The following is a 23,792-nucleotide window of genomic DNA, read 5'->3' as shown; positions in this document are numbered from 1 at the left end:
GAAAATAATTACTATCCTTACTTTGTAGAAGGAAAAACGAGACTCAAAGAGGTTAGTGACTTACCCAAAGTCAAAGGATTAGTAACTGGTTTTGCTGGCACTAAAACCCAAGTCTTTATCTTCCAGTCCAGCACTTGTTGTGGTACTGCTAAATGCCCAGGCAATGCAGACAAGACTGGAAGGCTTAGTGGTTTTCTAACATGTGACAGTCAACAACATTCTCCTTTCTTTGTCCTCTCAGTCACAGGAGAGACAATGGGGTCTTAACTTTAGTGGGGGACTTTGGGGGAGAAGCCTATTAATAGGGCTCTAAAAATAGAAAACATTCTATAACCTGGTGGGAATTAGGAGGGGGTCCAGTGGTGAGGACTCCATGCTTTTGCTGCCAAGGGCATGGGTCTGATCCTCAGTTGGGGAACTAAGATCCTGCAAACTGTGTAGCAAGGCCAAGAAACAAAACCAACTCCAAAACCAAAACCTGCTAACAATTACAGGGAAGCCTGGTGTGCTGCAGTCCAGGGAATCACAGAGCTGGACACGAATTAGCAACTAAACGACAAAAGGATTACTGTCAATGCCAACTCTTTTGAGGGAAAAGCATTTCAGTGCTGACTTTTACTGAACAAGAAGGACATTCCTATGGGCTTATACTCTTGTAGGGAAACCCCAGAAAAGTAAAGGCGGCACTCTGAGACTTTTGTCAATTAGTTTAATATATGTCCATAGGTAGTTCATATTAATGCTTAAATTACAAAATTAGCTGCCATGGTCCAAATGTGTGGGACTTTAAGAAAGCTTTTATTAATCAAAAGATAGCTAAGCATATCAACTTTGATTTCTAAAATGCAGGTTAAAGGTTTGTAAAACAAGGCTAATTTGAGAATTATATAGCATTAAGTAATTCAACTTTATCTCATTTTTGTTATCTTTAATAACTTAATTTCATGAACTGTTAAAAAAAAAAATTACATTTGCATCTCCCAGCTTACACATTTCTTCACTGACCCAGAGAAAAACCCATGTGGAGAGTTTCCATGCAGTTAAAAAGGCAGCAGCACATGCTGTTTTCACAGCAACTTGTTATTGCCTCGGAACCCACTGGCACATAAAGCATCAACAAAAAGTACCCACCCACCCCTCTCCCACAAAAAACCCAACCCTTTCCCAGCCCCAGCAAAAATTACCTGGTACAAGCAATGACTTAAAAAAATGCTTTCTCAGTAGGAAGCATTTATAAAATGCAGAGATCTGAACAAGCTAAATGCTCGTGCAGAACAGATGGGCCCCTCCCCCAAGAGTTCCTTCCTCAAGAGGCAGGAAGAACTCTCTGTAGTTTAGGAAAGCTCAGGTTAAAAAGTATGCATATTCATGGCTACTTCTTTGAAGAAATATACCCAGCCTCAACGGTGGAAGAGAGAAAAGCAGAAGGAGAAGCACAGGGACACAGCCATAACAGAGTACAGAGCTTCTCCATGAACATCCGACAGGCTGCAGCAACCAAGGAGAACGTCTGTTGACTTCACGCAGACCACTGATCTCACTGAGGCGAAGCAGGTAATTTTTCATGCATTTCTTACTCAAGAAAACATACAGCCACTTAAAATACAGCATTCACATTGTCATGAGCTCACTGTATCAGGTAAGGAGAAAACCGTGCTCCTATTCTTCCTATCCTAGAAGTTTCCATGTATACGTAAGTATCCTAAAGCCTACAGATATCCTAGATACTGTCGTAAGCACCTCCCACCTATAAACATATACTGAACTAGACTGTTGAGTCCCTGAAATTTCAATACCACATACAGTGTTCTAAATTTTATTTTTTTTCACAAGTTTAATGTAGACACAGAAGAGAACACCAAGAAATGTTTATTGTGTAATTCCAATTATTATTTCTGGAATTCTGGTTTATAGTCAATCTTCATTGCCATTTCAACTGCCTAGCTTAAACAAAAAAGCAACAATCTAATGATATATCTATAAATTTCATGATATTTCTTCAAATATCAAGCACTAAAAGTACTGATGATTCATGTTGTAATTTTAAAATGTTTTAAAACTACACAGATTTCATATATCATTCCTTTTATAAAATAATCAAAATAATTTGATTATCTGGAAGAAAATGAGTGAAATAGACTCCTTCCAATGTATCTATAACCTCTGTAAAACTCCAAGCCAAAACAGAACAGGTGATGAAATAAGGAAATTCTCAGTCACTGGGAAACTTTAAGATGAGAAATGAACTGGTAGCTTTTGTTTCCTGTGAATTTTGAACTTAAAGGTGGCATTAGGACTTAGCTCTCTGGGATGGCTATTACATGGCTTTCACTTTGATTTGTTTCATCTTCATTTGCTTCTTCTCCAATTTCTTTTGCTCACGCCTCAAAGCAGCTTCCTAAAGAGAAAGAGGGAATCCAAACTAAGATTTAAGTACTTGTTAAAAAAAAAAAAATCAGAACTGAATTCTGCCTATACTGTTTAGGCTAACACCACAAATAACATTTCAGAAGATAGTTATAAGAATTGCTAATATGTATGTTGGTTAATGAAAACTAACTTGAAGTAAAGGTAACTAAAATCTTTAGAGCGAAATTAGACCGTTATTTTGATTTTTCCCAAATACAAGAAACAGTAGCCCAACTTTCATCATAACATATGTATCTGCAAAGGATTTGTATTTCAGTTCAGAAAACCTTAAGACCTTGTTTGATCAGGTTATTAATTATAAATCTCTTATTAGCATAGCCTTTACACCCGAGCCCAACACCTTTCAATCCATAATGTCTGATTGAGAATTTTTATCACATTTTTATTTAGGAATTAGGAGTCTGCTTGAGCGTGTGCTCAGTCACTTCAGTCGTGTCTGACTCTTTGTGACCCCATGGACTGTAGCCTGCTGGGCTGCTCTGTCCATGAGAGTTCCTAGGCAAGAATACTGGAGTGTGCCACCATCCCCTTCTCCAGGGGATCGTTCTGACCAGGGACTGAACCGATATCTCTTGAGTCTCCTGCACTGGCAGGTAGGCTCTTTACCACCAGCGCCACCTGGGAAGTCCCAGTATCTGTGTATATGTTTCTCTACATTTTTCAAATTAAATATGGAACAAAACAAAACAAGCAAAGCTCCACCAGCAGTGGCAAAAAAGTCAAGATCATATGTATACATGAGCCATTCAAGCCAGAAATTCATTACAGAATTTTTTTTTTTGTTGGGGGGAAGGGGGTAAGCTCCTTTCCCATTTAATTCATTGGATCTTCTCATAAGATAACTAGGCCTAGATATTACAAAGTGGTGGTTCTAAAAAAAATACATGGTTTATACCTACAAGCAACTTGCAATCTGACTTAAGTTCTGGGTCCCCCTTTTTCTTAAGCCTATTAATAGTTTCAAACCCTAGAAATATTTGGAGAACTTTTTTTTTTTAATAGAAAAATGAAAGGCATTATCTATTAATGAGTCCATGTAGATTCTTCCTGTGTATCTATTAAAAAGCCAATTATATTTATAAAGAAGATTGCACAAACACAGAGCTCTATTTTCAGGGGAAAAATATCCATCAACTAAACCAAACCAAATCAAACAAAAAAATGATAAGAATAAGTAGGATGAGAGGAGGCCTGTGGTATTCTGGTTACTTCACTCAATGGCATGACTCTTCTTGGCAACTAAAGCACCATACGAGGGCTCACTTTTTCTTGGCAGCTTGCCTCCTCCACTTCCAAGTATTTTCTTCAATCCTTGAGGTTATTCTCATTAAAGTTTGCATTTCTCAGTACTCTGTTTTTCTCTTCTTTTGACTAGCATTTACAAGGTTTAAAATTTTACAGCTGGACTATGGCATCTTAATTCACAAAATATGAGAACATGCTAATGTTTGAAACACAACATTCCACAACCTAAAAACAGACATTTCTCCAAAGAGGACATAAGATGGCCAACAAATACATGAAAAGATGCTCAACATCACTCATTATTAGAGAAATGCAAATCAAAACCACAGTGAAGCATCACCTCACACTGGTCAAAATGGCCATCATGAAAAAATCTACAAACAATAAATGCTGGAGAGGGTGTGGAGAAAAGGGAACCCTCACGTACTGTTGGTGGGAATGTAGAATGATACAGTCACTATGGAGAACAGTATGCAGATTCCTTAAAAATCTAGGAATAAAACCACCATATGACCCAGCAATCCCACTACTGGGCATATACCCTGAGAAAACCATAACTGAAAAAAAAAAAATATGTACCCCAATGTTCATTGCAGCAGTATTTACAATAGCTAGTACATGGAAGCAACCTAGATGTCCATTAACAGATGAATGGATAAAGAAATTATGGGACATATATACAATGGAGTATTACTCAGCCATAAAAAGGAAAGCATTTGAGTCAGTTCTAGTGAGGTAGATGAACCCAGAGCCTGTTATACAGATAGAAATCAGAAAAAAAAAGAATTTCATATATTAACACACATATATGGAATCTAGAAATATAGTACTGACAAACCTATTTTCAGGGCTGGAATAGAGACAGAGACACAGAGAACAGGCTGTGGACACAGCAGGGTAAGGAGAGGGTGGGGCAAATTGAGAGAGTAGCCCTGAAACATGCATTATCGCATGTAAACCAGGCAGCTAGTGGGGAGTCGCTGTATAACACAGGGCGCTGAGGGTGGTACTGTGACATCCTGGAGGGGTGCGACGGGGTGACGGAGGCTCAAGAGGGAGGGGACACACGGATACTTCTGGCTGATTCGTGGTGTTGTATGGAAGAAGCCAACATGATATTGTAAAACAACTATCCTCCAATTAAACATAAATTTTTTAAAAATCCTAAAACAAAAGCAACTCTTAAGTTTGAGATTCTGTGTATAAAATAAAAAACAAAATGCAAAGAAAAAATATTAGATTAATCTATAATCAAAATAGAAATTTTATAAAACAAGTTTATTTGGACTGTAGGTGCATGTGTTGGCTTAAGTCCTAATTTCTTTCTACCTCAGTACGTGTTTGGCCTGAAAGATGATAGTGGAACTTTCAGAAAGGGCTTGTGCTGGGAACAGAATAATTCATATCACTCACCAGGATCGAGACTCAGTCTAACACGGTTTGAACAGGGAAGATTATTCCTCCTTTTTTTTTTATATTGCTAACTGTCCCAAATGTTGAGAAAATGCTAAGCTTTTAGCCTGTGCACATTCCTACACAGAATTACATTTCACAGCCAAGATGGCGCCAACAGGCATCCCTTTATAAAGGTTTTACGGCAGCAATAAGAAAAGTCTGTCTTACCTCCAGCCTGCGCTGCTTCTCGGGATCCTCCTCATTCATGATTCGCTCCTTCTCGGCTCTTTTCTTCTCCTCCCGCCGGGACTGGGCTGCTTCCTGCCTCTGCACGTGTGTCAGCTTCAAAAAGTTCTCCTCCACTCGAGCTCGGTTCTTGTCTGCTTTTTGTTTGCCCTTTCCCCAGGAAACAAAGCAATTCATCAAAAATCCATTTCAGTCCAGCAGAAACAAAATCCCATGCAGTATTCTTTCATAAAACCACCCCCACCGAGCAGTTTCAAGCCAGTTAGCAAAGATAAAATCACTGAAATAAGCAAAAGATGACCCCCTCCTCCCTGCTGCCCCCCAACAGGGGGAGGGAAACAACAAAAAGAGGCTCCAACTTATAATAAAAATAAAGTCTTACTTCTCTGTTGAGTCGGAACTTTTTGGCTTTATCAATAGAATAAATCACCATGTTCATCAGGGGTAGTAAAGCCTCCATATCCTTTGGGTAAGTGTTACCTGAGCCAGGCACTGGAAAACAAAACCATTTTCCTTTTGAGTTAATGGCAGCATTCAGACTTCTGGTATTAACTTTTTCTTTTAATATTAATAGGCTCCTTTCTCCAAGTTTCTTAGACAGCTAAAATGCAGCAGTAAATAGAAATTAAAATATATACAAGGATCTCTTATTGAAGAAACCTAATAACCAAGATGCTGGTATGGGGTTAGTTTTATTGTAGTTTTTTATTGCTATCTTTTAGAAAGAAGCCATATTCTCCGTAAGATCATCTCACAGAAAACAAAGAACTTAGGAAGCAGAATACTTACCATTAAATGTAAACAATAGTGTCCTCTTAGTATCAGGCAGCTTTAAAGGCTGACCCTCCCTGTCATAAAAGAAAAGCCTATTTAGAAGAACATAAGAGAGAGACTTTCCATGCACATAAGTCACACAGTTCACTTAGATGAACAGATACCTGCAAATAATCAGCACAGTATTTGTCTTGGCATCCCCAAGTCAAATACAATCTCAGAGACTGAAGGAGCTTTACAGGTCATCTGGTCCTCTCGTCTATCTGATGGATGCCTTCCCAAGTGATCTTTATCCTATCATTGAACACCTCCAGTGATGTCCCCTCCAGGCAGGATATATTTCATCTCACCTGGGGAGCCAGAAATGAGCCTATATTTAAGTATGAGGCCCATATTTTAAAACCGTTTTATTTTGATGGATTTTAAGTTTTATTTCCAACTCTTTATCTATCTTCCTATAATGAAGGCTATTTTTTTGAGTCAGGATCAGAATAAATTTAGAAATAATCTACTGTAGCATATAATAATTCATTTCTGACTCACCAAAGATTCCTCTTGTAATCTTTGACTTTCAACCTTCCATACCCCCACCCCATATAAGAAGCTCCATGAATCCGCAATGTGATACTTTGCCCACAGTATTATTACTGAATTGAGCAAGGTAAGGATGATGTAATACTATCTAGAGGCATAAGCAATTTTGATTATCTTGGTGATTTTGATACAAAACTAAAATCCAAACTGGCTTTTTTAACTATACTCAATTCCACAGTCCTTAGCCAAAAATTTAGGTCAGAACCAATTCTACACCAAGGGTAAACTTAAGTGTGCTCTCCTGAGACCAGATGTGAAATCAAACATCAAATTTAAGTCCTGAATATGTATGTCTGAACAATGTTTTTTATAAAGCCAGAAACTTTACAAGCATTGATAATATACTAGAAAGAATATATTCACCCAACCATTAAAGAAGGAAGCCAGGAAAGGCCATGAGTTATAAAATGCTTACATTTGCAATCAAGCAAACACAAGTCAGACATGACAGATTCACATCATAAATTAAAAAAAAAAAACAAACACCCTAGACTATAAACGACAGAGATTACTAGTTGTATTTTCTTAGTACCAGCCAGTCTGTAAGACTCTCCTTTACCTCACCGAGTGGGTGATGCATACGTGCAGTGACACATGCAAACAGAGGGGGCTTATTTGATTGTTTCCCATAGGTTTTCAATTACCTTCACAACGCATGCAGTCAAAGCAAAGGAAAACTCATTTGGGAAGGGTAATTGCAGAAGCACCTTGCAGGTATTTCAACACAGAAAGCTAGTGAAGAAAACTGATCAATATTTTTATCTCATACGTACTCTTGCATAATTTTTGGACCAGAGAACTGGTCTGAAAAATGAATGGATTCAATCTTGTCAGCATAGTGTGTAAGAAAGTGAAGCATCTGAAATAAAGAAAAGTATTTTTTTTTAAAGTAGGCTTGATACAACTCCCTTTTTTCATAAAGATATTCATTCTTTAATCCTCCTTACTTTTGCACGATGTCATGAAGCCTAAAGCTTTACAATGAAACTAGTACCTTTTTTAGTCACACCAATGATCAAAAGTCTTCCTACTGAGCAACTGAAAATTCATCCAAAATAACGTTCAAAATACAAATGAAAAAAGCAACCATACCCCACCCCCCCAAAAAAAAACACAAAGAAAAATACAAATGAAAGCATGAACATAAAATCTAAACTATCTTCAGGGATTCTTCACAACCATATTACCCAGAACTTACATTTAGAACTGTCTTTCAGCTATCTTATATTTTTATGACAGTAAGATGTGCTGCTACCATATACGACCAAGAGAAAAAAAAATAGTTTATTTCTTTAATTTGGCTGTGTCAAGTCCTAATTGCTGCATGCAGAATCTTTAGTTCTGGCGTGTGGGATCTAGTTCCCTGACCAGGGATTGAAGTCAGGCCCCCTGGGGATTGGGAGCACAAAGTCTTAGCCACTGGACCACCAGGGAAATCCCTATACCCATTTTCTATTCTAACTGAAACTTTTTTTAAAAAGTACTAAATGACATGGTGATAAGGATGAAAGTTGTAGTTCTTTTCCAAAAAGCCTGAATGCCATTAGCAATCCTAGGGACAACTGATTCTTGGTTTAGAGAGAACTTCTTGGCTAATAAAATTGCCTTTTTGACAAGTGAGTCTAGGGTTTAAGGAAGGTATTTCAATGGTTGTGTGGGAAAGGAAGATAAAATGGTTAATTTTTACAGTGTAACTTTCAGGGAGACTGCCCTGTACATGGCCAAGGTCTGCAAATGTATGTTTCTACTGTCTTTACCTTTGTGTCCATCATTCCGTCTGTGACTTCTCCCATCTCTGATAGGATGGCCAAGGAGTCAGGCAGTCCATACTTCGCTCCTGACTTGGGTTTGTCACTACAAAACTCACTCTAGAGGAAAAAGCGGTTGAAAGTAAGACACGATATTTTATGATGCACAGGAACTTCTTTTCTCAAGAGAATAGGTACTGACCTGTTTCAAAGTGATACAACTGGTCAAGTCATATAATTATCTTATGCCCTGAAGTTGAACTTTTATGTAATAAAGAGACACCGTTTCTACATATCATTTGAGTTAGAAGAACCTGACATACCAGATCTTGCATCTCTTTCTGTAGTCGCACCAAGGCTTTCCGAGTACCAACAGCAAACACGTAGGTATCCATGTCTTCATCATTCATAGTTACTTTTATTTGCTTAAAAAAAAAAAACAAAAAAACCCTCACCTATGAGGTTCTATGATAGGCAGATTTCTAAGAGAGCCTCCAAGATTACTGCCGACTGCCACATCTTCCCCTTGAATATGAGCAGGACTTGGGAATGTGGTATTATTGCGCCCATGATATTGTGTTACTTGGAAGATGGTCCCTAATCAGCTGACTGAGTTAACCAAAAGGGACACCGCCGCCCACCCCAGGTGGACTGACATAACCAAGGGAGTCCTCAGAAGGGACTGGGCCCTACTTAAAGAAAGAGTCAAAGTGTGAAAGGGCAATGGAGTGGGACAGGGAGGTGGAGGGGAGGGAGGGGTGGGAGTCGGACGGACCACACGGCAAGTGCCTGAGAAAGGTCTCGAGGAGCTAAGAACAGTTCCCAGCAACAACTAGCAGGAAAATGGGAACCTACAACCACAGGGAGCTGAATTCTGCCAAAGCCTGAATGGCCCTGGGAAGAGGGGCCTAAGCTCCAGATGCAAGGCAGCTCTGTGCATCACCCCACCCCCATACCTTGTGCCCCACACCTCTCTTCCATTTGGCTGCTCCTGAACTTCATCCTCTACAATATACTGGCAAGTGTGAAGTGTTTTCCGGAGTTCTGTGAGCTATTCTAGCAAATTATTGACCCTGAGGGGAAGGCTGTGGGAACTCTATAGATTCATAGCTGAGCAATCAGATGTCTGGTGGCCTGGGACCTGTGAAGTGTGGGCGATCTTGTAGGTCTGAGACCTTTAACTTGTAGGTCTGGCACTAACTCCAGGTAGACAGTATCAGAACTGAACTGAATTGCTGGCCACCCCGCTGGCATCCAGAGTCAGAGAACTGGTTGCTAGCCCTGGAAGCCAGCAACTCCCCAGAAGCAAGTGACACAGTTTTTAACGCTCTACCCTGGACCAGAGAGAGAAAGTTATAAGCCTGAAGAGTCTGGTATGGTAAAACATGGTCCTATTCCTTTTATTAACTCTTTAAAAGTTTAGCTCAAAATATACCAGTATATATAAGGATGAAGGAAATGTTAACAGAAGGAGATATGGCAAAGATCTGACAAGATGCCAGCTGCTAAAGAAAAGGTTTTCTACCCTTTGATCACTGAGAGGAAACTACACAAAGTAACATCTTAAGCAGAACTGTCCTGATAAAAGGGCTTAAAAATACAAAGAACTTCTTGTTTGCTGAGGTTGTTTATCATTGCAGGGGGAAAAAAAAAAAAAACCAACAAAAAACAGTAAAAGGCTGCCTGGCTCAGAGGAAAAGCAAAGATTAAATCTACCTCAGGAAAGAACTAAAACTGATTATCACAACACAATAAAGAATAATTTCTATGAAAAAGATGCTGACGATGCAGCAAAACTTCCTCCTTTGAGTTTTAATTGATGAGGCTCTAAAAATGTGTGGATTAAATCATCTGTGGCCATTTTAGAAAAAGTATATAAACAAACAGTTTTGCAACACAAAAAAGAGAGCTTTTAAATAACAATTGAGTTTCAGCCAATAAAAATATACAAAATATTGTATATTACTGATACAGCCCTTATTAACCAGATATTATTTGTAGCTCCTGGGTCACCCCCAAACCCCCAGTTGCAGCTAGCTGCACACTGAGTGCAACATGATCTGTCTAAACAGAAAATGTTCCATTTGGGAGGGGACAAAGGACACGAGTTGTCACAAAGTCCAAGTATAATCCAGGCAAGAAATGGAACAAGCTCTAAGACATGAAGAAGCCAATCTGTACAGAGAAAACCAGGGGACAGATACCTACCACTTGATCACTCACTGGCCTCATCATCCGGGCCAGGACATTCAGTAAGTCCTGCCTCTTGAGGAACTAGAAAACAAGAAAAAAGAAACCCAAGAGAACAATTGCAACTTCTACTTGCTATAAGGAACAGACCTTAGAAGGGAACTCACATGCTTTATAGAATAACACGCTACATTAGCCAGTCAGTAAAAAGACAATACTTAGTTATTTGCTTGCATAGCTTGCACGATCTTAGCTCCCTGACCAGGGATTGAACCCAGGCCCCCTGCAGTGGAAGCGCAGAGCCCTAACCACCAGACCACCAGGTAATTCCCCAAAGACGATTTTTAGATCTCATTTTAAGTTCCCCACTTACCCTCAGCTGGATAAGCATCCCCTCACAGCACACCCGGCCAGAACACCACAGGTTGTAAATGTGCTCATTCTCCTGGTTCAGCTTTCCTGTGCTGGTGGCTTCCTTGTTGGTTCCATCATCCCCTGGGGGTAAAACCACTTACCATGATCCGTTGGAAATGTTGGGCCTAATCACCACACTCTCTTCTACTCTGACCCCAACATGGTGGTAACTTTAGGTGAGCAATACTTTGCTATATTATAGAACTCTACTTTACACATAGATTACAAGAGATGGGCATTATTCCTTTTACTTCTTATTGTCGCCATTCAAAATTATGGACTCTAGTATTATCTGCGAGTCCTTATCAGTTAATGACATCCAGCTTGGAGTATAAATATCTCAAGAATAGATACAAAATGGAACAAAGTCAATTTAAGTGTCTGCCAAAAGTTTTTTAAAAAGAAACAACTAAAACAAAATCCATGTACTAAATAAAAATATTAACTAGTCAGCACTCTCTCATTCTGTCTCTTTTCAGTTAACTTTATCCAAGTTTGCTGCAACTTTATCCAAGTCAGCAGCAAAATAAAAGCGGTAATAAGAGTTGTATTTTAGAGCTAGTGTGTGTTAAATTGTTAAGTCACTCAGTTGTGTCCGACTCTTTGTGACCCCATGGACTGTAGCCCACCAGGCTCCTCTGTCCACCGAGTTCTCCAGGCAAGAATACTGGAGTGGGTTGCCATTTCCTTCTCCAATTTTAGAACTAGAGAAAGCTAAAATTCTAGTCATTTCTGCTCTTCATTTAATTCATTAAGTGTACCAAAAAATGTATCCAACCTTACAAGGTAAAGCAGACTGATACACCAACTAAAAACATATCAGAGGAAGTGAAGACATTAAGGGCTGCTTATATTTTTCCTAATTTTCAGGTCAAGAAGTACTGAAAGAGTATACTATTGTGGAAAGCATGGATCTTGGAAGTAGGTAGACTAGGTTCTCATGGTTGCAACTGAATAGCTTAGACAAGTTTTAACATCTCTGGACTTCAGTTCCCTCTTTAGGAAAATAGAAACTATATCCAAGTGAAAATTTTGTTCTAAAGATTGAATAAGAAACAATGTATGTATGCAAAGCACTCAGCAAACATAGTACGCAGTCCCGCTAAAGAGCAGAAGAGAGGGATACTTGCTCACTATCAAAGGGAAATAAAGTGTTTAAAGCCAAACAGAGGTGGGGTGAGTTCACCTCATCCCCTGCTCCACACAATGCAGGGCCTCCTCGAAGGCACTCCAGCATACACCTCTGCATGCATGCGTGCTAAGTACACCTCTGCAGTGGACCTCAAACCAAAGTGCCGAAAACCTGAAGGAATTCCGAAGGACTTCTAAAAGATGAACTGAAAGCATTTCACAAGCTACCAAAAATGTCAAAACTCTTTGCTGTTGGCTAGATTTTTATCAACTTGTTTTGGTAACACTGATTACCTCAATTCTATCGGAAGCTGCATAGCAAATGATGAATAATGAAAGAGGAGAAAACTATTTCATAAATGCAATGTATTCATTATGCAAAATCTAACAAAAAAGGGATCCTTGAGAGAGGGGAAAAAAAGCATCCTCTTCACAGTGCAGGAAAGCAGTTAGATGCTGATTCTGAGAACAAGAAGCAGTTCTTACCACGGAGTTTTCCAGCAGGTGGCTAGACCTGCATTAGCTTAACTTACCTACTAAGGTAAAGTTGCTCTCCAAAAGCTCCCTGTGAGTGTTAAACCAGGCCTGAGCTAGGCGACTGTTTTTATTCTTCCCGATGATATAATTCATGATGTAGGCAAGCAGACCAGTCACCATCAAAATCTCTAGATAATAACTCTCCCAACTGTTCTGGAGGTGCGCAGGAACCTGAGGAAGGACAGTCATTCCATTTAACATTGCCTGAGGCTTTGAAGGACAAAGCTAACTCAAGGGATGAAGGAGAGGGAGACTACCCATACGTGGAAGTGGACACTTTAGATAACTGTCACTGAATATGGTTATACTTCGAAAAATGGCCCATTTTGGTGTTCTAGGTCATTTTTGGAAAAGATTCTTTAAGGAAATCTGAGGATAATCAAATGAGATGAAAAGCTGGAAACCCCTCTGTATTTTTCTTGATTCTGAGCCCCATCCCCCAAATAAACCCAAAGTCTATCCTCTTCATTCCTTGGGAGATAAAACTAGGAAAGCTAAAATAAAAACGCAGGGTTGCTTCTCTATGTGCACAGTGTTATCAGAGGAACTGATGTCAAACTCTTTCATGGTCCCAGAATTACATCGATGCCAGCTGCATGTCACTAATTATATTTCTGAGATTAATGACAGCAAGATATTTTGTTTGTCAGTTTCGGATTCAAATCTATATACCTACGTCAACAATTGTTATTGGGTCTTTACTTTTGCTAGAAGAAGTATCTGGTTTGTCTTCATAACCTTCAAATTCTTCATCATCATATGGTTCACTCTCGGTATCTCCCTCCTACAAAAACGAAGCACAATCTGTTTCCCCCATAAATGTCACAAGCCATTTTATCTCATTTTTACAGGCACCATTTGTAGAGGAAAACAGAACATGAAAACAGCAAGCACAGGACACAGAGATATGACATATTTTAAACAAATGACAACTCTCCATGCATTTGAACCCTGGGTTCTAAATGACACAATTTCCACCCACCCACACACCAATACACATCCAGCCCACTCCTTCCCTGCTTTCCATAGAGGAGAAAAATACAATTCATTCTTTGCTGAATATAAAAGGTGGCAGTGAACCACAAACATTTAGAAGAGCTCCACCTGCTGAATAAAAATGAACACACAGAGAGTAAAGGTCTCCCTAAGTGCTAGTTACACCATGTCCCATCCTTCTCATTTCCCGAGAAATCAGTGAAAAAGCAGCTTTACCTGGGTATCTGCATCTTCAAAGTCTCCTTCTTGGCTTTCATCCTGCCCTTCCAACTCCACAGTGGTCTCATCTTCATCATCTTCAGTGGTGATCACCCGTTGAGGAGATTCAGTGACAGAATCTTCTGCAACATCCTCAAATTCAGCAAAGTCATTATCATCATACTCGACGATGTCTTCCTCATCCTCAAAATCATCAAACTTGGCTTCAGAGACGCTCCCAAATATCAAAAGGACAACACAGAAAGCATGGAAGCCTTTCATTGCACCTTAAAAATGAGTCAAAAAAAAAAAAAAAAGACAAAACCAAAAAACCCTAAATGGACTGCTTTTCTACATATACTGATCACATTTTGTAAATAGTTAAAAAATAAATCTAAGATTCTCCCACTTTTCTTATTGAATACTACTCATTTCAGATAGTATTATATAAACAACAATAAGGTGAGGCTCAAGAGGCCTGGGTTCTAGTCTGGGCTCTCTCACTAGTTATCTGTAAAATCTTGGACAAGTCATTTAATTCCTTTAGGTTGCGTTTCCATTTATGCTGTGTATTTAGGAAGCATTTTTTTTTTGAGTGCCTATAAAAAGTTTTATATAGAAACTGGGAAGAGGAATAATAAAAGAATGAGATGCAACTATTTATTAGTTGTAATAAAAATAATACATAAATAGAAAAGCTCTTCAGCATTAAATCAACTTTATATGTGCAAATCATCATCACCAACAAAGCAAATGGTTAAGACACAAAGTGCTACGCATTATCCTACAGGCTTTACAAAGAGCAACTAATTTAATCCTCTTAACAACCCTCTGAAGGAAGTAGCTTTATTAACAGGCCCATTTCATATAATGAAATCTGACTGGCAACAAAATGTGCCAAATGATATGAAAATATTAAGGATAATGAAATCATCTTACCAAATGTGTAAGGTTTTACAAAAAAGGGAAGTGCATGTGAGACAGAGTTTGAACAGTAGCTAGATTTCAACCACCAAATCTATTTAGGCTGTATTTCTAGTCCTCCTCTCTTTTTATCTAAATACCAGCCCTACATCACCAAATGTCTAACAGACACATCCATTTTGATGCCTTACAAGCTTTTTCTGTATAGTATAATAAATACCAGGTAGTAAATATCATAGGCTTTGTGGGCCACATACCTATCTCTGTTGCATATTCTTCTTTTTAAAAAAAAAAAAAAAACCCTTTAAAAATGCAAAAACAATTCTTAGTTTGCAGACTGTACAGACAGCCTGCCTCTCAGGCTGCATTCTAACCCTGCCCAAAAGTCATCTCAAAATCAACAGGTACTTGAATTTCTCTATTTTGATATTAGTATCAGTCCCATATTTCTAGTTCTTACTTGTTGAAAAGAGCAAGATACCTAATTTCTCATCTTCTTTTCCCTTTGAAATCTAACCAGTCACCAAATTCTGGTGTTTCTTTCTTAGATTCCCAAAGCCACCATGATAACCCAAGTTATCATCACCTACTCAAGAAGTACAGTATTATTCTAAATGGTCTTCCCTGTCTCAACTCTCTCCCTACTTCTCTCTAAAAACTACCATTATTCTTCTCAGACATGACTATTGTTTTATAAGGATTCAATAACCAATGAAGGCTAACCAGTTCCTGTAGAATAACATAAAAACCCCTCTGGCTTTCACTGATTTTCATAAAATGCTCCTACCAAAGCAAATCAAACATACTGTCAATGAGCACATCACTGTTTCAGATGCTATGCCAAGATAATCTAGCTTTAAGGATATGTGTTACAGCATGATAGGAAAAATCTAAAACTGGTTAAATCATACATATATACAAAAACAAGCTTACTTTTTGTTCATTAATGAATGAAGTTAGAACCCAACCCATGTTGTTTTAGAAGCAAATACTCAAACAAAAAGGTCTGGAAGGTTATACATACATCTACATACAAAGAGTAGTTATTATGCATGATAGGAGTATGGGCATTCTGCATGATTTTTCTATTTTTCTAATTTTTCTATGATGTTTTTGTAATAAATGTTCTTTACAAAATAAAAGGATAGTTCTCGCACTCAAGAAAAGGCACTGTAATGTGTTGAACAGCTATAGTACAGAGGCAGGAAGCAGCACATTTTAGAAGTCTGGAATGACAGAACATTGGGTTTGCAGACCCAAATGGGATAAAGGAGGCTAAACAGGCCAGCACAGGCCAGATCTTGATGACGTTGCTGTTTAGTGGCTAAGTTGTGTCTGAGTCTCTTAAGACCCCATGGACTGTAGTCCACCAGGCTTCTCCCAGAATGGGATTTCCCAGGCAAGAATACTGGAGTGAGCTGTCATTCCCTTTTCCAGGGGATCTTCTAACCTGAGGAATGAACCTGAGTCTCTTGTGTTGGCAGGCCAATTCTTTACCACTGAGCCACCAGGAAAGCCCAAGAACATGATGATTCTTATTTAAACACCACACTAAGACATGTGGATAATAAGAATTAGCTAAAGGATTTAAGTAACAGAGTGCCACAATCAGATCTGCAATGTAACCCTGACAGCTCATACACAATCAGAGAAGGGCACCTGAGGTGGGAAAAACTGGAAGTGGCTGAGATAGACCAAAGATAAAACATGACTGAACTGGCAGTGCTATTGGGAATGAACAAGAAAATAGATTTGACAGGTATTTAAAAACTGTATTTGTCAACATAAAGGGACTGAACATAAAGAATGTGGGAAAAGAAGATCCTGGGTGATTCCAAGTTTTGGCTTGATTAACAGCTGGACAAAGTCGTCCTTGAGATAAAGAACAACAAAGGAGGGGGAAAAAATGGGGGGGAGACAATAAATTAATCTCAAAAGGTATCGTAACATTTTACAAAAGAAGAAAAAGAAGCAGTTTGAAATATAAGCCTGGAGTTCAGGCTATGAGCCTAAACTGGAAATAAGATGGTATGAGAACGGATCAGATCCCCAGGGAGTATGAAGAGTTAGATTTTTGAAAAAAAGGCCAAAACATCTTGAAACTAATCGTAACAGCTAAAAAGTGGGCGTAGTAGGGAGAATTAGAATGGGAAACTAAGGGATGGATGGAAAAAAAGAGACTTTGGTTCAAGTGCTATCATGTTACAGAAGCCAAAGGAGAAACACATCTCAGGAAACAGAGGTTTCAATTGCAGCAGAAAGTTCAAGTAAAATATGGACCAAAAATTTCCAAATGTTAACGAAGAAGTCATGATTGCCAACTGCAAGGAACTGGTGTAGGATGCAGGGAGCTGAGCACTAAGTGACTGGGTGGCAAAAGGGAGTACAGACTAATCTCTCAAGGTGCTCTGGCATTGTGAATATTCTGTATCTCATATTTACAACACCATAAATTCATAAAGGAAATTGGTTCACTATCAAAGACTATTGCCCAATACCCTCCAACTCATGGCTGCTCAAGCAATAGTCTTAGAATCGGACTAAGTTCATAAATTTTGAAAGGCACAAATGATTTGAGAAATGCTGCCGAGGAGAGGTCAATATTCTATCCTTTCCAACACTTGATCTTTGCGGTTAGCACCAGGGTACATTTTACAAGAAAACACAGATGCCTTCTTGACAACAGTCTCGAAGAGGTTTGTGCTGTGTCTCCAAACACTCTTCAGCTTCATGGGCAAAAGTGGAAAAAGTATGAAAAGGAGCACCTATGTCGGTGGAGTAAGATTTGCTTTAAAACATCAGCTCTGGGCTTACCTGGTGGCTCAGTGGTAAAGAATCCACCTGCCAATGCAGGAGACATGGGTTCAATCCCTGATCCCAGAAGGTCCCACATGCCTTGGAGTAACTAAGCCAGTGCGGCACCACTATTGAGCCTGTGATCTAGAGCCTGGGAACTGCAACTACTGAAGCCCACAGGTCCTAGAGCCTCTGTTTGGCAACAAGAGAAGCCACTGCAATGAGAAGCTCAAGCACCACAAGCAGAGAAAAGCCCTCCCGGTATCGAAGACCCAGCAGAGCCAAAAATAAATAAATAAAAGCAAAACAAAACATCAGCTCTACCATTTGCCAGCTGTGTGATCTTGGGCAAACTACTTAAATCCCTGTTTCCCAGGTACAAAAAAGGGAGGTCGATTCACTCCACGCCTCGTAGGGCTACAGTGGCTGTGACAGGAGATAGGTGCTTGGCACATGTAAGGCCCTCAATAAATAGCAGTTCCTATTACTTCCTTACACTGTGCCTTATGAACGCCCTGTAAGATGTGAAAATACTTCATCTTTAGTATTCCCTTTTAGATCCGTGTTTGAAACCTTTTGAAATAGAGAAGCTGTATTACAGGTTAATATTGGCACAGTCAGCCTGACTGCCTGCCTGCCAAAAGGTCTGTGAATTTCCACTTAGAATGTTTACACCACAGAAGCACTTCTAAGATAACTCAGCACTGTAACAGAGCCCCTTTAAGGGTATTTAGGTTAAAATTATCCAAGCCATCTGTGCTTTGGCCTTCAGTCTCAGAAGTCTCTCTGCAGGCACCTGTCAACTCATTTCTCAAATGCACAAACCCTGCCGGAGGAGCAGACCCAAGACTCCCTGGACAGGCCACACCAGCACTGACAAGTCCTGTCTGATTTCTTCTCCTAGCTTATTCCGCAATCTCAGCGGTTGGTTTAGTCGCTAAGTCACGTTCGACTCTTTGCAACCCCACGGACTGTAGCGCCAAGCCCCTCGCCCATTGCATTTCCCAGGCAAGAATACTGGAGTGGGCTGTGGTTGGGGTCAGGACTTAAAAACGAAAGATGAGTGTTAAGTGTGGAGATCATTCCTTGTTGGCATTTTAGAGTGGGCCTTTCTGACAATGGCTAGACCCTAAAGCTTCTGGAGATCATGGAGACATTCCAGCCTGTCTCCTTCCACACGCTGGATAAAAATGTCTTATGTTAGAAACCTGCAGAGAAGATTCACCACCGAGGTTGCTGCTTCTGTCTGTCAAATCAGCTGGGTCTAATCTCTCCCCAACACGGAGAATTAGTTCTCTGCTCCATTATTCTTGCTGCACGCTCCAACTTTGCTCTGCGGGTTGGCATTTGCTCAGAGTTCTGGAAGTTGCCTAAAACCGTTAAAGTCACCCCAAAGAGAACTCCCAACAGAAAACAGGGATTTGGGGTGGACAAAGTCTGGTATGTTCTTAAGAAAATCCGGTAAGGCGAGAAGGCGCGAGGATCGAAGCATGTCACCAAAAGGCTGGACTAGGAATAGGGACCCGGGTAGGCCACGCAACTCAGCGTCACCGCTCGGCCCGGCCAGGCCCCACCGACCAGCGCGTCACGGCCCGCGCCCTACCTGCACTGGGGGCTAGAACCCGGCCCACTGCTCCTGCGGCCGCCGCCTCTATCCCGCTTGCCTCTGGTCCCGGCCACCGCCTGCCGGGTCAACGCGATTTCACTGCCCCGACGCCTCTAGGACACAGCCTGACCAGGCAGCTCAGTCACGCCGCGCCACTCTTAACGTAGCCTCCGCCAGCCGTTACGTAGAATGCGTGAGGCCGGCCCGCGCCTGCGCGCGGCACGGGGCTGGGACACAGCGCTGGGGACTGCGCGAAACCGCCTGCTCCCCCGCCCAGATGAGGCGAGGTGGGGCGGCCGGGAGAATTACATAAGCACCGCCCCTGGGCCGGAGCTGCCGGCGCCTATCCCAGTGCTCTCCGCTAGGGTTCAGTCTAGTTGTCATCACGCTGAACCCGTGCTCCGGAAGTTAAAAGTCACCATGCTCTACAAGACCACGTGTCCAGGGGCACGCGGAGAAATGTCGCCCAGGTCGTTTATGCTAAGGAGCAGAGTTTAGGGAATCGGCAATTTCGTGTGCATGTGTTTTCCACTCGAGCCCCTTTTGAGGGACTTTTTTTTTTTGGCGGCTCCCTGCCACTACTACTTTTGTTCACTCCCAGACCCACTCCCTATACGGGCCATGAACACTCCTCACTCAGAAGCAATGGCTGTAAGAGTCTGAGGCGTCTGTGCGGTATCCGGAAGCCTTAAGGCCCAGAGCCCGCGGCGCCTTCCGGGAGCCGTAAACCAGGCTCCGCCCTTCGGCCCGCGCTTTCCGCACTGCGCATGTCCGGTTTTGTTCCCCTCCCCCCTCCGTCAGCAACGGGCCAAGAGGCGGTGGCGGCGGCGGCGGCGGCGGCAGTGGCAGTGAAGGGGGCGGAGAGGGAGGAGCGCGGCGGGACGGGGCCTGCACCGTGCGTACTTCGGGCCGTGAGGTTCTCTCGAGTCGGCGGGAGCAACAGCTGCCTCTGCAGCCACAGCAGCAGGTTTGCGTGAGGTGGGTCTGGACGCGGGGCCGTAACCCCTTGGGGGCACCACAGGCAACTGCGGGGCCTAGTGAGGGCCAGGGAACCGCGGCCTCTCTTAACAAAGAGTCGGCGGAGCTTCCAGGAAGCCGAGGCGCAGGGGCCCGGGGAGGGGTAGGAGTGCGGGACTGAAGACTCGAGGAGCCTTTCGAAGCCTCGTCGCCCTCCTGCGGCTCCCGCTTCTCCCACAACTCTTGATGAGGCCCAGTTGGCGGCTTTACGGAGGCAGCTATCGCCCGTCCGGGAAGCGATTTGCAGGGTGCTGGGCTCCGGGAGGCACAGGCACGGGGACGAGTCTGACCCGAGCCAGCAGCAGTTAACAGATGCTAGTCTCCGGATCGGGGGACCTGCCAGGCCAAAGTTGCCAAATCTGAAGACAGTGAAAGGCGTAGTCTGTGATCTTTGTGTAGCTTTCAGTGTATCTGTGACTAGCATCAGCCTCCTCACAAAACTTTTCTGCTGCCTGCTAAAGAGCCTTTCTGATGTGGGTAAATAATTTATATGGAGTTGCAAGCTTAGGCACCAATAATATAAGGAAGAACGATCATACTTGTCGAGACTTCGGGGGAATCGTAGCTTTCTTATCACCTTAGCGGAAGCTTTGCCCCCTCACCCCTTTGGGCGGGCATTCAGATTCCTCTGGCTTCCCATACATTTTGTTTTTGTGTGTGTGTGAATGATCTTTGTATATATCTATTTTCTGTATACACACCACCGAACTCCTAAAGAGCAGAGATTCTGTTTTAATTCGCTTTAACTTTCCAGAGCCAAGCCCAGTGGAAGGTCTTTCATAACGAAATTCATGTTTAGACTTAAAGTGGTTAAGGGAGAAAAATGTATGTTGTATTTTCCTGTACCCAGATGAGACATACTATGGCCTAATACGCAGTTCATTCACTCAAGAAATATTTTTGTTGATAACTTCTGTGTGCCTGTTCCCTACCTGTGTGCTTAATTTGTGACCCGACCCTCCTGAAACATTGTAGTGAGGGGAAGAGAGAAAACAAATATGTAAATTATGCTGTATGTTAGAAGATGATTAAAGCCTTAGGTGAAAAAAATAAATAAATAAAGCTGAAGAGAGGACTGGGGAGATGTTGCACTTTTAAACAGCATGGTCAGGGAAGTGTTTACAGACAAGCTGATGTTTAAGCAGACTAGATAAGGAGGTGAGGGAGTGAGCCCAGCTAGCTTCTGGAGGAATGATCCTTCCAGGCAGAGGAACCAGCAAGTATAAAGACCTTGAAGAGGACAGTGCTGGCTTGTTAGAGGAACAGTTAGAAGACCAGCATGCTTGGAGTACTGTGAGCAAAAGGAGGAATTATTAGGAGATAAGGTCAGGGAGGGGAACAAGGCGTTGAAGGGAGCACCAGACAACTGGGACCTTTTAGGCTGTTGTGAAGATTTCATTTTTCTTCTGCCTGAGATGGAAACTGAGAGTTTTGAGCAGGGGAATGGTAAGATCTGACCTACACTGTTAATAATTTAGTGCAGTTTGTGGAAGAGTACAGTTCTTTATGTTTTAGTTTTATCATATCTTTATGTAATCAGCTCTTAGTTTCTTTAGGCCGGCAGAGAGAAAAGAGATGCTTCCAAAATCTAGCGTTTACTTATTTTGGCTTTAGAAGAATTGTGTTGAAATTCTTGGGTTTTGTACAAATTCTTGCTAAAGAATCAGATTTATAGTGTGTGAGTTATTCTCAAGGCAGATTATTAGATAGAGTAGACTGTGATCAACTGTCACTAGAAATCTTTCTCGTACTCCAAAAACACAATGATAATGAAAAAGTAACATTTTATTATCATTAGTTTTTAGTCCACCGTTTTTAAAGTCATTTGTATCTTATTTTCCACCATTTCTCAAAACATAAACTAGCCAAATTATCTTCCTTGTGTTCCTACACTTACTCTAATTTCCTAGACTTTGCTGTTCCTAGCTTTCCTCCTTGCATCATACTTCTCTACTCAGCTTATATCTTTCCGTGTTAAAAAAAAAACACACACACAACTTAATCTTCTGGGTGCTAGCTCTCTTTTGAAGCCTGTCCCCATCTGTCAACTTGTAGTGATCTCTGACATCTTCAGTGTCATGTAGCACCAAGGTATGGAGTCTCTAAGTCGAAAGAAACTTGAGAAGTCTTAACTTGATATTCTCCATTAACCAATGGAGAGATTGATTTCTGGAAAGAAAAAAAAAAATGATAAAACATGACAGCTAGTACGCATGGTGCACCATTTGCCAAGCTTTGTTCCAGGTGTATTTTTGTGTGTGAATTCAGTTTTCCACACCAACCCTATGGAGTAGGTGATAGTCTCACCATCTTATAGATGAGGAAAGTAAGGCCAGAGAAGCTGAATAACTTCCATGAAGTTCCCATCGAGTTAGCTGGCAAAGCCAGTGTTTAAACGTAGGCAGCTTGGCTCCATGGTCTCTGCTGCTTTACTGTGCTGTTAAGATTTTCTGCTAAATCACATTTTAGTGCCTAAAACGGTGCCAAGCAGGTACTGATACTTTATGCTGTCCTTAATTTTTCTCGTTGGCCAAGTTGTGCATCTCCCTAGGTCTCCTGTACGTTGAATAAACATGAATGATGAGTGTATTCTCTGGAAAACAGAAGAGAAAAAAAAAAATGAATAAGCCATAGAGTTTGTAACATGGAGCTGGAGAGAGGAAAAAAAGAACACAGATAGTTCTGAATAGATGTTGGGTGTTTTAAGACTAGAACGGGAGTTTAATGAAGGAAGTAGCTTTTCTCTGGGAAATCATATTCATGTCATAGTTCTAGGAGTTGGTATTTGAGATGGGCGTTGAAGGATAGGACTTTGGCAGATAGATAAAATGAGAGATCTGGTGGGAACAGAATGCAGGGAGAAGGAAGAGCATTCACCAGAGTGCATGTAAAGCACATTGCCGCAGCGGAGAGTCTCATTCCAGCCTGGCTGAGTAACTGGAGAGCGTTGAATTGAAGGGAATGACGGGATCAGAAGTGTATGGCCAGAAGGTGAGGGGTCAGGGTCTGGAGAAACCCCGAAGGAGGTTTGAGTGCTCACCTCCTTTGAGTGTGACTTTCCCTAGTTCCAAAATATTAATAAACACCTGCCAAAAGAGGTGGGAATTCTTATTTTCTCTTATTGCTATTTATTTCTGGCCCGCTGTTACTTCATTTAATACTTTACCTCATAGGGCTATTTCCCTCACTTCTTGTAGGTTAAGGAAGGGAGAGATGTTATCCCTCAGTACCGGGCACAAAACAGAAAGTGATTATTGGTCTACATAAAACATGTTTGTTATTTCTAAGACCCAACTCACATTGCTTTCTTTAAAGCAAATGCTCATACATTTTGCTTATGGTTTTATTAGCTAATTCTTTTCGAAGTAAATGTTTTATTTAAAAAAAAAAAGCACTATTTTTTAAAGAGAAAAAATGTAACTGAAATTTCACAAGTATATTTGTATTTTAGAGTAGAAGCTGAGGTCTGGACAGCATCATTCTCCCTCATAAACCAGATAAAATAACAGTCTAAAGATACATGTGTGGTTGAATTCTGATTCTTTGAATTT

The 23,792-nt window shown here is 41.1% G+C and overlaps 2 protein-coding genes across 3 annotated transcripts in view; one reads left to right on the top strand and one right to left on the bottom strand.

Moving 5' to 3' along the window:
- Positions 1-1,802: 1,802 nt before the first annotated feature.
- On the bottom strand, positions 1,803-19,574 carry CCDC47 (coiled-coil domain containing 47). The gene is made up of 13 exons (XM_040244999.1): positions 19,222-19,574; positions 13,917-14,185; positions 13,381-13,488; positions 12,701-12,875; positions 10,996-11,117; positions 10,641-10,706; positions 8,756-8,857; positions 8,442-8,552; positions 7,458-7,543; positions 6,106-6,164; positions 5,699-5,808; positions 5,299-5,466; positions 1,803-2,398 (listed from the first exon to the last, which is right to left on the bottom strand). The coding sequence occupies exons 2-13, from the start codon at positions 14,178-14,180 to the stop codon at positions 2,318-2,320; spliced, it is 1,452 nt and encodes a 483-aa protein (XP_040100933.1). The 5' UTR covers positions 14,181-14,185; positions 19,222-19,574; the 3' UTR covers positions 1,803-2,317.
- A 361-nt stretch (positions 19,575-19,935) lies between these two features.
- Positions 19,936-23,792, top strand: part of DDX42 (DEAD-box helicase 42) — a 33,814-nt gene continuing 29,957 nt past the window's right edge. The window contains exon 1 of one of the 2 annotated variants that reach the window (XM_040244989.1): positions 19,936-20,202. The gene's annotated coding sequence lies outside the window, so the exon portion shown is untranslated. The remainder of the gene's footprint in view (positions 20,203-23,792) is intronic. The other variant, XM_040244991.1, reaches the window with a different exon arrangement.

This window comes from Oryx dammah, unplaced genomic scaffold (assembly GCF_014754425.2).
Source record: "Oryx dammah isolate SB20612 unplaced genomic scaffold, SCBI_Odam_1.1 HiC_scaffold_8, whole genome shotgun sequence".
Classification (NCBI taxonomy): domain Eukaryota; kingdom Metazoa; phylum Chordata; class Mammalia; order Artiodactyla; family Bovidae; genus Oryx; species Oryx dammah.
This window is presented reverse-complemented; position numbering and strand designations above follow the sequence as displayed.

Bases quoted from the DNA above. Each gene is read 5' to 3' on its own strand.
- CCDC47 (XM_040244999.1), bottom strand. From the start codon at position 14,180: ATGAAAGGCTTCCATGCTTTCTGTGTTGTCCTTTTGATATTTGGGAGC. The intron at 13,489-13,916 runs GTAAAGCTGCTT...TCGTTTTTGTAG, and splicing joins TTGAAGATGCAGATACCCAG to GAGGGAGATACCGAGAGTGA. The intron at 5,809-6,105 runs GTAAGTATTCTG...TTTGTTTTCCAG, and splicing joins ACTATTGTTTACATTTAATG to TGCCTGGCTCAGGTAACACT.